Source organism: Phascolarctos cinereus, unplaced genomic scaffold (genome assembly GCF_003287225.1).
Source record: "Phascolarctos cinereus isolate Bilbo 61053 unplaced genomic scaffold, phaCin_HiC Scaffold_1;HRSCAF=81, whole genome shotgun sequence".
In the NCBI taxonomy this organism is placed as follows: domain Eukaryota; kingdom Metazoa; phylum Chordata; class Mammalia; order Diprotodontia; family Phascolarctidae; genus Phascolarctos; species Phascolarctos cinereus.
In genome coordinates this window covers 143,336,885-143,354,065 of record NW_027555514.1, presented here as the reverse complement: position 1 = coordinate 143,354,065, position 17,181 = coordinate 143,336,885, and the positions used below count along the sequence as shown (strand labels likewise).

The 17,181-nt window shown below is 33.8% G+C and overlaps 1 protein-coding gene across 5 annotated transcripts in view; it reads right to left on the bottom strand.

Moving 5' to 3' along the window:
* SRPK2 (SRSF protein kinase 2) overlaps window positions 1-17,181 on the bottom strand; it is a 228,439-nt gene that overhangs the window by 87,466 nt on the left and 123,792 nt on the right. For all 5 annotated transcript variants that reach the window (XM_020984548.2, XM_078154492.1, XM_020984550.2 and 2 more), the window contains one exon: window positions 4,322-4,473. In XM_020984548.2, coding sequence (XP_020840207.1) covers window positions 4,322-4,473 — 152 coding nt within the window. The remainder of the gene's footprint in view (window positions 1-4,321; window positions 4,474-17,181) is intronic.

Below are 17,181 nucleotides of genomic sequence, written 5' to 3'. Positions count from 1 at the left end.
GTAAACATTCATCCACTTCATTTATGCTGTCTGTTTTTACTAACATGCAGTTAGGAAAATATTTCTAATAATTTCCTTTATTGTGAACTCTCATTTTTTATGAGAATAATTTTAGTTTCTTCACTCTTTTCCTCATTAAATTATCAGTTTACCTATTTTAGTGGAGTTTTTAAAAGATTCTAATTTTATTAATTAAAAATTTTTTGGCTTTCATTTTGCTAAATTCTTTCTTGATTTTCAGAAATTCTATTTCTGTGTTTAATTGAGTTTTAAAAATTTGTGGGTTTTCTAGTTTGCTTTTTTTTCGACTGCATGCCCAATCTGTTGATGTCTTCTTTCTCTCTTTGCAGGAGAAAGTGTTTAAAGATAGAATTTTTCCCCTAAAGATTGTGTGAGGGCATCCTAAAAATTGTGACTTATTCTTCCAGTGTTTTTATTATCTTTAATGATAATCTTTACTTTTTATTTCTATGAATTGTTCTTTGACTCACCAATTCTTTAGGATGAAGTCACTTAGTCTCTTAACTAGTTTTTAATCCTTTAAGCCTTTTATTTAATACAATTTTTATTATACCTTAGTCAGTAGAGCATGTGTTTAATATTTCTGCTTTTCTGCATTTGAGAGGTTTTAAGTTGTAAAGTGCCATGCACAACTAAGAAATATGTATACTACTTTCTATTCCTATTCAATAATCACTAGGTATTCATCATGTCTAACCTTCCTAAAATTTTATTTAGGTCCTTAACTGCCTTCTTGTTTACTTTTAGTTAGATTGTTTAGCTCTGACAGGGGGACACTGACGTCCCTCAATGTTATACTATACTATACAATGTTTTCCTATCTGTGCCCCCTTGTAACTAGTTTATTTTTTTTCTTTAAATTTTTAGATGCAATGTCATTTGGTACATACAAGTTAAGAAAGGACATTCATTGTCTTTGGTACCTTAGAGTATATAATGTAGTTTTCCTATTTGTCTCTTTAATCAAGTCTATTTTTGCTGTTAACTGCTCTGAAAAAATAATTGTTATCAATATTTTTTTAAAATTCAATTGAAGCATAATAGATTGTGCTCCAGCCCTTCAGGTTATGCTCAACTCTTCACTGCTGCTTACCAACTTCCAATTAGTTTTCAAATCTTGCTATTTCTACCTCCTTCACAATATTTTCTGTACACACTCCCCTCTCTCCATTCATATAGCTACTACCACTAATTAAGGATTCATCACCTCTTGTCTATACTTCAATAGTCTCCAATTTCATCTCCCTGTCTCCAATCTCTTCTGAACCAATCCATCCTTCACATAGACACCAAAATGCTTTCTCTTCAGTGAGTCTAACCATATCATTAGTCTTCTCAATAAACTCCAGATATCTCAATAAACCCCAATTCCCTATAATCTCTAAATTCAAGTAATAATTATTCTGGCATTTATTTAAACATCATTATATCCTGACCCCAACTTACCTTTCTAGCCTAATTACAGATTACTCCAACTATTCAGGCACTCCACAATCTAACCATAATGGCCTTCTTTCTGCTCTTCATATATGACACTCCACAGACTATGTCTATATGTACTCTCTCTTCAACTCTGCCTCTTTGAATACTTAGTTCCTTTCAAGATTCAGTTCCAGTGCCATCTCCTATGTGACAACATTCCTGACCCTTCCAGATGTAGTAAAATCCCTCCCAAAATCTGCCTTTATCTGTTTTATATAGACATTATATATGTTGGATATGTCTTGCTGGATGTAAACCTTTGAGGGTAAGAATTGTTTCACTTTTGTCTTTGCATTCCTAGCATTTACCACTGTGCCTAACACACAGAAGACACTTAATAAAGACTTATTGATTGATTATGCTTGAAGAGATTGGTGAATAAAATTTCAGTATAAGTAAGCAAAAAATGTGGCTGAGAGCTGCACAAGAGGCAGAATGGTGGAAGGAGTGCAAGACATCTTGGATTCGAATTCCACCTCTGATGTTTACTACTTTTGAGATGAAGTAGTAAAAACTGGTGCTTAGTTTTCTCATTTACCTTTTGTTTCTATGAATTGTTCTTTGACTCACCAATTCTTTAGGCTAAAGTTATTTAGTCTCCAATTAGTTTTTAAGCCTTTTATTGAATACAATAATCTTTATTGTTCAAAATGAGAAGATTAGATGAGATAACCCTCAAAAAATCATGACATCTCTAAATCTAAAATAGACAAAGAATCCATCAAGTGAATATAAGAACACTCACTCTTTACTGCTATATGAGTGGTATCCTTTTCAATGTCATGCAAATGAGATATGTGTTTCTGCTTTCCTAATATCTATCTTCTTCACTCTATACATCCAATTAGCTGCTAATCTGTCAAGTCTACTTTTATAATGTTGTTCCCATTCAAACTCTCCTTTTCATTCCTATTGTAACCAGTCTAGTTCAAGCGCTTTCATTTTCTAACTTAGATTATTGTAAAAATCTCCTGACAATCTTCCTACATTCTACCCTTCATATTAGTTCCCAAGTCAAAGGAGATACCAAGTAGTCAAGCTGAACTCAACTACTCTCCTTCCCACATTTTTATTCTGCCATCTCCAATTTCCATGTGTTTAAACATACTGCCCTCTATTCCTGAAACGGATTCCACAACCTTCACTCCGTTTGGGGGGCAGGGGGTGGGGTAGTGAAGCAGTCCTTCCCATCCATTAAGTCACAATTTAGATACCACCTTCATTAACCTAAAAAAAAAATTAACCAACAATTCCGAAAGAAACTAATTGCCACTTCTAATTTCTCAGCGTTTTGCGTGGACTTTCCTTTACACTAACCTTAAATATCTGGATAACTGTATACATGTTTCAGTCTCTAAGTTCCTTAAGAGTTAGATCTGTGTCATACCTATTCTATATTGTTAATGCCTAGCCCACAACAGATACTTAATATAAATGCTTGGTGAATTAAATGAATGTGTTCTATATACTTTATGGTTAACCTGTGTACTAGGATGGATTCTAATATCGGGATAATAGAAGGATTGCATTTCTTTTGTGTTTCTTATCTTTTTACTTGGTGGAGAAGAGGAAAGTTAAATGTTAACTGACTTAATTGATCATCCAATAAATGTGGAGAAAATATTAACAACTATACCATTTACTCAGAAAGTATCCTCACTAGATAAGAATAGCCTGGACCTGGAATAATGAGCCAATAGCACAGATAATCAGAACTTGAGCCAAAAGTTAGAAAATCAATTATGAACTGATTCCAATCTAATACATATTAAAAGCTTCCTTAAAATAACTGTGATTTGAATTAGAGGACATAACTGTCAAGTTAACTATCCATCCTTATAAATTCTCCAAATTCTCTCTCATATTAAGTTATATCATTAAACAACTTATCTGGACAATTTACTCTGGGTTCACTGATTTCAGAATCAATATTATGCTCTTAGCCTTTATAGCAAGAAGGCTAATACAAGAAAGGCTCTTTAGGGTTTCTGCATTTTCTGGAAAACTATAGTTGAAGCTACAGTCTTATATTATCATCAAATTCCTTACTCAAGGAAATATATGACAAAACTCTCCATGACTGTATTTCCAAGAAAACAAAAAACTTTTCTCTACAAATTTATACATTTAGGAGGGAGAAAGCAAATTTTTGAAATATAAATGTTTCCCTTTGTTCCTTAGCTATCAGGAAACAATGAGGCAAATTCAATGCTCAACCATAGTAATTAGCTCATTTCAAGTGTTGGGTAATGGTTACTTGCTGTGCTCCTATTATTATAGGGTTTCTTGTTTTTCTCTTTCTTGTTGTTTATATAACTTTTCACTTTCTGTGTCATGCCAAATCCTTTTAAAAACAAGCAGGATGTGCGTGCACATAGAAACACGTAAATACTATCTCTGCTGTGCTCTAATTTTCCTTTACCTCTTTCTTTAAGTTTTAGCTTGATTAGACTATCAAGAACACAAAAATGAAGAGATAACAGGAGTAAAGAAAGATAATGTAAAAATGGTTCAGAAATTTAAGGAAGTCAAATGTATATTTGCCTTACTGATTATGTCATTTCTAGAAATAATTTTTTAAAGCTATGTAAAATCGAACATAAAGTACTATAAAAAAGAAGTAATTCTACAAAGAATAAGAAATATTCTTAGACTTTAAACTGATGCTAAAACCAGAAATCTAATTTTAAAATGCCAAAGACATTTACTACAGAACACATACCTCAACCCCCCAACAAACTTCTCCTTTAATGAAATGTAGAAAAACAATTTTAGACAACAAATACTGTAAAATTTAGCATTTCATATTTGAGTTAACCTTTGCAGTAATCTGCAGGGTCTTCTTGCTCTTCATCATCAGATCCCAGAATTTCCTCTTCTGGTTCTGGTGGTGCTGGTTCTGGTAGAGGTGGTGGTGGAGGTGGTGGTGGTGGAGGGGGTACAGAGGGAGCTTTTTGTTGCGGCTCCGGCCTGAAAATAGGAACAATAGGTATATTATTTACTCACGTACACATCTGGAAGTTGATAAACAGAAAAAAAAATTTATAAACTCTACCTGAGAATTATGAGATGTCACTTGTAACAGTTTTGTTGTAAATCATGTGGTTTTGTAGTGAATTTTTTTTTCACTGAAAAGTCAAGATCCTGATAAGCCAACAGAGTCATAAAATTTAAGAAAAACATTCTACAGCACCAAAGGGTACAAAAAAACTTGACTCTTACTGGAGGGACTGACTCTTTAGGATGGTAAGAGATTCTCTGAGTAAGTTAGGTGATACAGTAGATAGATCACTAATCATGGAACCAGGAAGAAATAAGCTCAAATCTAGCCTGAGACACTTATTAGCTGTGTCAAGTCACTTAGCCTGTCTGCCTCAGTTTCCTCAACTGTAAAATGAGGATAATAATAGCACCTATGGACCAAATGAGATAATATTTGTAAAGCGCTTAGTATGGTCTGGTACAAAGTAGAGGCTACATAAATGCTTATTCTCTTCTGTTTCCCTCCTCTCTTGCTGAGAGGGAATCTGTTCAAATTAATGTTAAAGATTTCGTAAGTGGCTGGGAATTATACACACACTGGGGGTTAGGGATCGTAAGAAAATGGGGAGGATTTGTACAGCCACGAAATATTAAAGGAGTAAAGCCAGAGAAAGGCAACTGAGGGAATTAATATAGATGAGACAACACAGAAGAGAACCAGAATCAAAACCAGCAGTCTGGTAATCAGGAATGTACAAGTTACAAACAATACCAGAAAGGAGGTTGAAAAGAAGTTGTATCCCAGAATCAGTCTTTTAATACACCTAGAATGCAATAGTCACTTCTACCTTCACATTTAAGGGGTAGGGCACATATGGAGTCTGGGACATATTAAGGAGAACATAAACTTCTTGTTTCATTTTCTGTTTTTGTTTTTATATCCTAGGATCTAGCACAGTACTTGACAAATAGGTGCTTTATAAGAGTTTACTGAATAAGTATGGAGGGAGCCACGTGCAGAACTGACACAGTCAATCAGAAACACTCTATCTTTCTCGAGTATATATCTAGAATGTGACACAGTGTGTTGCAATATCCAAACTGTTTATCTCTATCCAATTCTACTTATATCATGTGGGAATGAAACTGCCATAATTAAAGTGGGAAATATCTTGAGGAACTACAGAATTCTGGGTAAGAAACAAAAGGACTTAGATGTAGAGCTAGAATTTTATCTCTTCTTTCAACTGAATGTTAGAACTCTAGAAAAGACAAGAGATAGGGGAAATGAATAGTGGGCTATGTAGCTGAAGTAAAAGAACGGACTTGCGTTTCTTTTTTTTTTTTTTGTGAGGCGCACAGCTATTAAGTGTCAAGTATCTGAGGCTGGATTTGAACTCAAGACCTCCTGACTCCAAGGAAAGAGCTCTATCCCCTGCCACACACCTAGTCGTCCTGAATATTATGTTACCTAAAGTCAACTGCAGCATTATTTTTATTCTCCCCCTATCAAATTCCCGGTAACAGCTGTTTCAAACCTCTTCTCTCTTCAGTCTATCTACACCACCCTTCCTCTCTCAGTAGAGGACCTCATTTCCAAATTTACAGGAAAAAAAAGTTCATTTTGAGTTCTCTGTTCTCCATTTTACTACCAAATCCATTAGTCACTCCCCCATTCTTTCCTTTTTACAAAATGGTCCTTCTCTTTTTCTTTCTTTCTTTTCTTTTTTTTAAGGCAACTGGGGTTAAGTGATTTGCCCAGGGTCACACAGCTAGTAAGTGTCAAGTGTTTGGTCTGAGGCCACATTTAAACTCAGGTCCTCCTGACTTCAGGGCCGGTGATCTATCCACTGCGCCACCTAGCTGCCCCTTCCTCCTCTTTTCAAAGACACCATTCTACTTGTTTTCTTTTTGATCCCATCTCATGGACTACTGTTTTTTAGCTTCTCTTCTATTTTCACGGACCAGGCTCCTCCCCTTCTGAAAACAAACACATTCAAGTTTCCCACAATTAAAAAAACCAAACAAACCAAACAACTTTCAGCCATTCCCTCAAGTTACAGTCTCATCATTTTAGCTTTCTTTTCACAGCCAAATCCTATGAAGTACTGTCTACATTTGTTACTCCCACTTCCTCATCTTTCACTTGTTCCTCACAATGCTTCCAATCTTATTTCCTTCTGAAATAATGGACTGGAATGGCTCTCTCAGGGATACCAAAGATCTTCCAATTACTAAATCCAATGACCCATTCTCACAACTCACTCTTTTCTGTCATTGATTACCTCCTTCTGTGACATTACTCTCCTCTAGCTTTCTACCTATCTGTATGGCCACTTTTCAATTTGGATAATGACAAACCATCCCTCAATACCTAAACATAGATGTTCCCAAAGGTTATGTAGTGAGCCCTCCTCCCTCTCTATACTACCCTCTCAGTTATCTTGTCACCTCCTATGTTTTTAATCATTGTCTTTATGCAAATGACTTTTGAATGCTAATAAATCACTTTCAAGTTCTAACTAAAGATTCCAACAGAATTTGGTATCATAATCATAACTCAAATAGCATTCTGATTTTTATAGTAACAATGCAAAAAGAAGTATTCTTTTTCTAACGCAAAAAACCTACCCAGCTCTTTATACCCTAAAGGTGAAATTCCAAAAATAAAGATATGGGGTTCAGAGTAGGAACTGTAGCAGTTATATTATTTTTCTGAAAGGAAGGTATAGATTCAAAAAGCAGAAAAGAAAGGCACCCCTGACCAATAAGAAAATGAGGGAAGAGTCTACTTAGAAAATGTCTGATCAGAAGTATGCTAAAAGTTAAATATTTCTTCCCCAAAATATTTTTTTCTAGACTACAGTCATTACAAGATGTCAAGAGTGCTATTTAAAAAAAACACAATCTGATAGCAAAATCAACAAAATAGATTATAGGATTTTTATAAAGCCTTAGAGATAAAGTTTTAAAATAAATAAAGACAAAATATGAATACCTAGATTCGTCAAAAAAGATAAGAAGTTTGAAAACAAATTACTTATGTGATCCTGCACAAGTCACATGACCTCTTTGGGTCTCTGTTTTCTTATTGTAAGATGAGAAAGTTAGATGAGATAGTCTCTAAGATTCTAATTCTAATTCTAAAAATTAAATTCTGTGAATATTTGTTTTTATCAGGAGCGCTACTGTAGGTAGTCTTTTTTCAATTTTTAAAGTTTTATTGCAGTCTTTTTCTTTTACATCAGAGACAGTCCTAGATATGCCACTTCCCTGAACACTAGTGAATTCTTCAAAAACAACTAAGCAAAACCAAGTAACACATCAACTATATCTAAGAGCATATATAACAGTCCACACCCCTACACTACTACTTCCCCAATGAAAGAAGATGAATTTAGGAATGCTTTAAATAACAAGCTAAAAAGAGCTATTGAATAAATTCAACTCTACCACCCCTTGGGTCCCTCTCAACTCCAAGCAACTTCCCCAGAGGATAGATAGCTACTACTCGCAATACTAAGGGCCCAGTCTGTGGGTCAACACTCTTAAAATTAAAATTAATGAATCCTCATTGGTGAGTTTCCCCTTGGTAGACACAATTAGCCTTAGTATTCTTGGGATTTTCCACCTCCTATTCAAGGATTATTTGAGACTAAGTACTTTTTAATAAGAACTTTCTAATGAGATATTGAACATAAAAAACTATTTTTCCACAGCTACAACAAAGCCATATGCATGTAAACCATAAGTTCTAGTTATGCATAGCTTTTTCATAGTCAGTGAAGTGGCCTGGGATAGCAGAAAAAATATTGGACTATAATATATCTCAGATGTGTCCCTTATTTATGGCCTACTAATTGTATGATTTTAGAAGTTTTTCAATCTCTGACACTAGGCTTCCATTTAGGTAAAACAAGTGTAATACATACAATACAATAATTCTCTCAGATTATTGTAAGAGTTGAATGAAATCATGCATAATAAATTCTATACACTGAAGTGCCAAATGAGTTATTATAATTATAAGTGAGAATGAATGAATAATTATGTAAAATGCAGAAAATACACATCCAATTTCAAAATGGGTTTTTTACTAATGAGGGAAAGAATATAGTATAGCTACTTTTTCCACAATTTTTTTTAAATGGAAAAAAGCTACCATTACCATACAAGTTTCATATTCAGAATTTTTTATACTGTGTCACTTTCCTTAAAGTCAATATTTTAGTTCCAAAATACAGATATTAAATATATTTCTCTTCCATTTGAAGGGATGAACATTTAAAAATTAGGTAAACATAATTTACCAAAGTCCTACACAAAGATCCCTGATTCTCCATCATGGTACGCAAGCAAACCTTGGATCTCACAGACTATACAGAAAACAGCAATGTCAGGGTAATTTTACCATGCCAGAAGAGCTTGGCAGTCTAGAAGAAATAAAATATTAATTCTACTGACAGCAACTTTGTGAAGAATTATTTGTATACAATACAAGAATCAAAGAAAATTTTTAAATGATCCTCAATCCTTTTTTAGCCCTCTCTTCTATTCACATCATAGTGACAAGTAGAGGAGAAAGGAAGAAAAGGAACTAGAAGTCATACAGTTCTTGCTCCTCTCTTAAGTAGGATTAAAACACCAGTCTAACAGGATTCAAATATAGGGATACTGGGACTCCAGCTCCTTCTTTCTATTTATTTCACACAGTGCTCTACAATCTCAGATCCTGACAATGAAACAAGTCTGCTTTGAGGACCAACCACGGCTAAGTAAAAGAGTCATCATTAGTAGATTGTCTACTTGGGTATGAATTATTTGGCTGTAAAAAAACAAGAATTAAAATCAAATACAAAATGCCTCTTAGTCTTATGCAGCCCTCATCTGCTTCTGAAGTGACAGTGGCAGAATATCAAATACAGGGGGGCAGAGGATGTTAAAATTTTAGCCAATGTATAAATGTTAAATTGGTTGCTGACAATCAAAATGTGCTCTTTTCTGAGTTGGCATAATATTGAAAGAGTCACAATCTAGTACCATCACTATAAACTATACTAGAAGAAAGTTGCACCTAAATGGAAAGATGCCACACAGGTAGTCCCTAAAGAGGCAAAGGAAAGAGTTGGAAGAGTTAATTTTTATCCCATGTCTGAAGGCAGCAAGATACACTTTTCATGAGACATTTGGTAATCTTGTATTGCAGAGCTCACAAAAAGCTTATGCAAAAAAAGGCCATCATGAAACAATTACAGCTTATGTACTAATATCAGACTACAGAGAAAGAAAAGGTAGAAAAATGTAATGTCATAAATCCTTGGAAATTAAATTCAATAGATAAATTAATACTCAGTGACTCGAATGCATAGGTGGCAAAAAGTAAAAAATATGGTTCAGGAAGAAGGAATGGGGGAGGACAAAGTCCTCATCAAATTATATCAATTTTTCCTTTGAAAAAAAGAATTTGTATATGTTGGACATTGGACATGGAAAGCACTAAATGATGTGACATACATAAAAAAGGAAACTGACATTTAGACAGAAAAAGCCTCAATAATGTAGGAATTATATATAAATAAGCTATCTATCTACAGTAAAATCACCAATAATATATTTAACATGTAGAAAAATGGCATAGTGCTTGGGGAATTAGACTTGGAGACCTGGGTTCAAAAAATTTATCAGACACTTATCAACTGTGTGACCTTGCACAAGCTGCTTCACCTCTCTATGCCTCAGTTTCCTGATGTTTAAAGATAAAGTGTTTGGACTAGACTGCCTCTAAGTTACTTTACAAATATAAATATATGATTCTATAATCCTACAGGAAAAAATATATAGACTGAAACTGAAATAACACAATCCTTAGCTATTTATACAAGTAACTGATCATGAAAAATGGGATATGGAGAGCAAAGATAGTATCTAAAATCAGAATTACTTTATATAGAATTTTAAAACATGTAAATAATAGTCATAACAAGGAAAGCAAAAGCACCTCAAAAGAGATTTCATTTTTAAAAAAATGACTTATTTAGAAAAAGAGAAAGATGGAAGCCAAAGGCAACACAGCCACCATTTCAGTTTTAAATTTTTATTAAGAGTATCACAACATAGCACATGGTAGCAATGGAATACAAAAAACCAGTATAAAGAAAACTTTGGAAGAGATGCAACTAAGCTTAATCATCCTGAGGGCATTTAAAGATGAAAATAAAAGGTCAGAAAACAGAAGAAAAAGGGAAAATACATGTAAAGATTTTTATAACAATTGTTTTTCACCATCAATGTCAGCAGAGCTCCCATCCATACTATAATGCAGATGTTTTTAAAGAAGTAGAAGTGGTACCAAAGAGAACAAAGATGGAAAAGGTCACAAGATTTGACCACGTATATTTAGAAAAGACTCACAATACAGGCAACATAATTGCCTATATAAATCAATACATCAGTGTCTGATGTATTGATTTATAAGGTATATGAGGGAGGGGGGAAAAAAAGGAAAGGAAAAAAATCTTCAATCTTATTAACAGCCAAAAAAAGACATATATGCCTACTTTCCCATCTATATGAAATTTTTGCAACTCATTTATATATGCATGCATATGAGACATTCACCATGACAGTATTAGTAAAGAAACTGCAGTTTTTCATAAATGACAGTATTATTAATAACATCATTCATGCAGCATATTAAAGTTTACAAGGTACTTTACAAATATTATTTTATTCTCACAAAAACCCTGGGAGGTAGTTGCTACTATTATCCTCATTTTGCAGGTGAGGAAACTGAGGCACATAAAGGTTAAGTACTGCCAACAAGAAGTCATTCATCCATGTCAGAATTATTCAAGATTCCTTCAAAGATTTAACAAAGATAACTTTCAAAATCCTTTGATAATAAACACTAGATGAGGAATTAAATAGGGTTTAATATAAATTAGACAAAAATATTTTGCTACTGATAGAGGAGATCAAGGGCAGAGTCAAAGTTCATGAGGAAACCTTTATGGATGATAAGGTCCTCCACATGCTTCTATTTACAGTGACGGAGTGCTGCTTACATCAAGACCTGAAACACTGTAGGGCCTACTAGAAGAAATCCATAACCACTCCTGAGTTTGACCTGACCATCTACAAAAGAAAGGTAATAGATAAAGAATGTTTACTGATAAAATTAGGATTTGTGGTTGGATGAACAACCAAAAGAGATTGTCCAAGAGTAGATATATATGGGGCAAACCATACAAAAGGACAATGTGTTGGGACTAGAATCAAACAGGAGGAGGATGGAGAAGTCAGGCTGATTGCTTCCAGGAAGGCAAAACTACTTTAGTGATACCAGCTTTCCCCAAAAACAAAGGCCCCTCTTTTTAATACAAATGTTTTGGTATAAGACTTGTAATACTATAGTCTCTGAATAACTACAGTAGGCTAGGCCTGATTAGGCCTAGGCCAGGAGAGTAGCTCAGATTCAAGATTGAAATGAAATGAGATACTGGTAGATTATCTTATAATTAGCAAAAGGAGGTTTAGTTAGGCAAAGTAGGGGAGGGATATTTAGGGCAGGGAAAGAATTTTTAGAGAAGGAAACTATTCAGCAAGGATATAGCATTGATTCAGTTAGAATACTGCTACCCTGCCTTTATATTGTCCATTCTGGTCTGCCAGTCAGAAGCTTGAGAGAAGAGCCAGACTGGCTCCTCATATCTTGGATTTTTGGACCTAGACAAGCAAAAAGCAAGATGCTACATCAGTGGCCAAAGTTTTTAGTCCTCTGAGCCAAATTAAGTCTTAAGGAAGATTTCAGTATGATTTAAGAAAAAAACTAGCCTAAAGATTTTGGATATAGTTACCATCAATTAGGAACTTTAAAGAAGAATAGGTATATTAAAGTTATTTATAGTCATATGAAAAAATGCTCTAAATCACTATTGGCTAGAGAAATGTAAATTAAAACAACTGAGGTTTAAACAGATTTAGCAATCTTATCTAATTGGCTAATGTGACAAAAAAGACAAATGATAAATGTTGGAGAAGATGTGGTAAAATTGGAACATTAATGCACTGTTGGTGAAATTGTGAACTGATTCAATCATTTTGGAGAGCAATTTGGAACTATGCTCAAAGGGCTATAAAAATGTGCATACCCTTTGAACCAGCAATAGCACTTCTAGGTCTATAATCCAAAGAGATCATAAAAAAAGCAAAACAACCCACATGTACAAAAATATTTATAGCAGCTCTTTTCATGGTGACCAAGAATTGGAAATTGAGAGGATGTCAATCAATTGGGGAATGGCTAAACAAGTTGTGGTATATGAATGTAATGGATGAGAAGGTAGATTTCAGAAAAACCTGCAAAGACTTACGTGAATTGATGCTGAGTAAAGTGAGCAGAACCAGGAGAACACCATACACAGTAACAGCAACACTGTGCGATAATCAACTCTGATAGACTTAACTCTTCTCAGTAATACAATAATCGAAGACAATTCCAAAAGACTCATGATGGACAATGCTATCCCACACCCAGAGAAAGAACTATGGAGTCTGAATGCAGATCAAAGCATACTGTTTTCTCTCTTTTTTTTCCTTTCTCATTGTTTTTTCCTTTAGTTCTGATTCTTCGTTCACAACATGACTAATATAGAAATAAGTTGTTTTTTTAATTGATGCTCCTCTTCTCCATTTTATCTCTGGCTTTCTTTTTCATTCTGTGATATGTCACATTATCTTGGTTTTCATTCCTCTCCTACCACTGTCTGTAATATTTGTTATCTCAGCGAGTCTTCCACTTCCTGATGCTTTACAATAGATGCTTCTTTCTTTTACTCTCTAGTAGCCCTCTCTTCCTTGATATCTTCCTTATTCTCTTCTGTCTAAAATTCAAGAACTGCATTTCTGTGGATGCTTACCACGATTTATCTCTAGGCCTAATCTGTCTCCTGAACTTCAGATACTCCTTTCCAATTGCTTCCTTTGCCTTTCCTTCTGTATGTCTTATGGTTGCCTTTTTAAATTAAACATGTCCCAAACTGGAAAAAAAAAAAGAATAGGTGTAAAAGACTCTACATCAAAGGAATATGTAAAAGAAGATGAGCAAGGATGTATACAGTTAAGGCACTACACACTGGGTAAATGCCAAGTAAAACACTTATAGGAGGATTTAGACAAGAGTTACACAGGATGGATATGTATGAGTTAGGATCTGCACTGTTAGAAGGAATAATGAAATTACTAAGATTACAGACCTGAGTGTTTGAGCATAAAAGTACTGGCATTCTAAAGATAATGTCTTTATCCAATGAAGAATGAATTACCAAATCACTAAAGGAAATAAACCAGTGATAAACAATGCCAAAAAGTCAAAAGAAAAAAGCTGAATAGAAGGATAATACCCAGGTTCTCCTGAGAGAGGAAAAAGAATTGGTAGAGTGGTTTCATGGTGCTCAAAAAATAAAAAAAAAAGAGAAGAAACATGATTTCATAAGACATATTTGGTTATGCTGCTTTGCTGTGCTCATAAGGAGCACAAGAGAAAAGAAAAGCCATCATGTCCCCAAAAGATGAGTGGTCAAAGGATATCATCAGCTTTCAAAATAAAAATTGCAAATTATTAACAATCTTAAGGCTTCTTTAAATTCACTAATGATAACAGATGCATATTACAAATGTGAGGCTTTACCTCATATCTTTCAAAAAGGCAAAGATAATTTTTAAATAGAAATATACAACATTAGAGGGACTGGGGGGAAGGAGAGGATAGGAAGAAAGAGGTACACTACATTGGTAGCAGATCTGTGAAGAGGTTTGATTCCAGAAAACTATTTGAGATTATGTGAGAAGAGTCATTAAACTGATCACACCCTTTTACCCAGAGCTATCCCAATACTAGGAATTTACTTAAAGGAGGACAAATACAGCAAAACTCTATAAGTTCCAGAATATTCAGCATTATGCTTTTTTATCAAAGCCAAAAGACTAGAAATAAAGTGCATACCCATCAACTGATAAAAGGCTTAAGACTGGCAATGAAATATTATTTTACTATGAAAAGATAAAGATACTGGTGTTGATTATCACAATTCCCTGAAAAAGATTAATCAACATAAAGGAGATAAAACAAGGAGACAGCCAAAAAAGCCCACAAACTACCTTAGCCATTAAAAACTTTAATTTCCTTGTCAAACAATGAGATGGAATCCAAGGGCATTACTTAAACTAATATTTATAAATCACTACCCAAGAGAATGCTTTAAATTATGTAAAGCACTTTAAACACATTATCTCATTAGATCCTTATAAGAGATCTCTGGGGTAGCTATGTGGTGAAGTGGATAGAACACCAGTCCTGGAGTCAGGAGGACCTGAGTTCAAATCTGGCCTCAGACACATAACACTTAGGGGCTGGGTGACTCTGGGCAAGTCATTTAACCCCAACTGCCTTGCCAAAAAAAAAAAAGAGATCTCTAAGAGATATTATAGCCATTGTGTGTGTGTGTGTGTGTGTGTCTACATATATATATATATATATATATATATATATATGTGTGTGTGTGTGTGTGTATGTGTGTGTGTGTATGTATGTATATATATGCATATATATATATATATATATATATATATATATATATATGAGAGAGGAAATTGAGGCTCAGAGAAATTAAATAATACACATATACACTAAGTGTCAAAGGAAAGATTTCAATCTAGGTATTCCTGATTCTAAGTCAAGCAATCTATTCATGATACCAAGAGGACTCACATCTAGGAAACTCATAATAGAAGTGATACAAATCTTCAAAGTGCATAAGCATTTTGCAAAATACTTCAGGAAAATACCCACGTTTTCTTACCTTCATAAAAACTTCATGAGAATGATCTGGAAGTGTATCAAAGGTAACATGAAATATGAGAAAGAGACAGGCTTTAGAAAGAATTCTCTATAGCAGACCAAATTACAGAGTTACGTAAATGAGGGAGAAGTATTAAGAAGACAAGTTCCCATTTTGTTTTTATCTGCTTATAAAAAGAAATTTAAGCATAGAACAAAACAATTTTAAAAACTCTCCTCCAACATTGAGTATCTTATGCATGTGATAAGATCATACAAGGTTTCTTAACAAATTTAACAAGAGATAACTATTCAATGACTTTATCATTTAGCAAGGAATGAAACATGGAGATGTACACTACCCTACAGTGTCTATCACTGTCACGAACTGTCATATAAAAGATCCAAATGGAAGGAAACCTTTTAGATGGTGAGTTCCTCCAAATGCTCCTATTTATATATGATACCATACTGATTGAATCATGCTCCAAAACATCACAAGACTTCCTATGATTATTCAAAAAAAAGATTGGCCTCTTTTCTGGATTATAACATTAAACTGAATGGCTATGCTATTAAGACAGTATATTAGTACACAATGTATCCAGGACCAGCATGTCATGATTTTCAGGGTCCCAGAACTCCTAGAATCTACACCTCATCAAACCCAGTTCACAACAGAACTACAAAATTAGGGTTCTACACAGGCAGATAATGAGCTACCCCCAGAATTAATCAGGAATTAGAGAATGGGACAAATTACACTTGGGAAACTTTTTAATAATCCTAAAATATTCCCACGGATATAATGGTTATGAATGTTATAACACACAACATCTAAACAAATACTGTTTTGGACTCAAGAGATAACAGAGAAGCCCACAATGGACACATACCAGGGAAAAGATATTTCCAATAATGACTTATGCTCAAGAAGTAAACAAAATATATAACTGGAAAAGGAAATGGGTTGGGCATGAGATAGGAATGAGGAATAATAGATGGACAATTTGGTGCACCACCAGTAATCTCTAATTATAGAAAGACCTAGAAAAAAAACTCCAGTACATTTATCTTTATTGGAAGCTTTTTGAGAAATGTGGCCAAGAAACATAGGCTGCAAAACAAGATCACATATCCACTGAAATATCTCAATATAGTGAAGGTATTCATTAAGGTAATTTTTCTCATAAAAACTGATAATTAGATCTACACTTTTGGAGAACGGTTTCTAATCATCTGACATGTCAGAACATAGCAGTTTATTCTTTCAAAGAAAACCCAAATAACTTTAACATACTAAAAATGAAATTTTTATTGTCATGCTATAATAAGTTAAGGTTTTTTTTAAAACTTTCATTTTTAATAGGAATTTAAAAAACTTTACTTTTCCCTATATTGAAATATATATTAAATGTAATCTTTTAGTCACTTTTATTTTATAGGTATATAAATAACCTATATCAAGTATCAAAAATGGAAGAATTAATACAATAGCTTAACAATCAAGGAACAGCATATGTATCACTTGCTATATGCTTCCATAGCAACTAGATGATATTATGACTCTCAGCACCAGCTGCTACTGTAGATTTTATGGCAACAGGGGGAAAAAAGGACAAAAAAATTTTATATTATTTGGCAGAAAAATAAATTACTTCCTTTGATATCAAGAGGTCATCATTATCTGTACAGTGATTTTCAAACTTTAAAGTACTGTATAAATGCTAGCTATTATTTAACATTTTACCAAAATATATGGCAAACTGTTTTTATAAATACGGGAGATAGGGACTATGCTACCTTTCTCCCCAAATATAAGACTATGAAAATCATGAAGCAATTAGTAGTAGAAGACT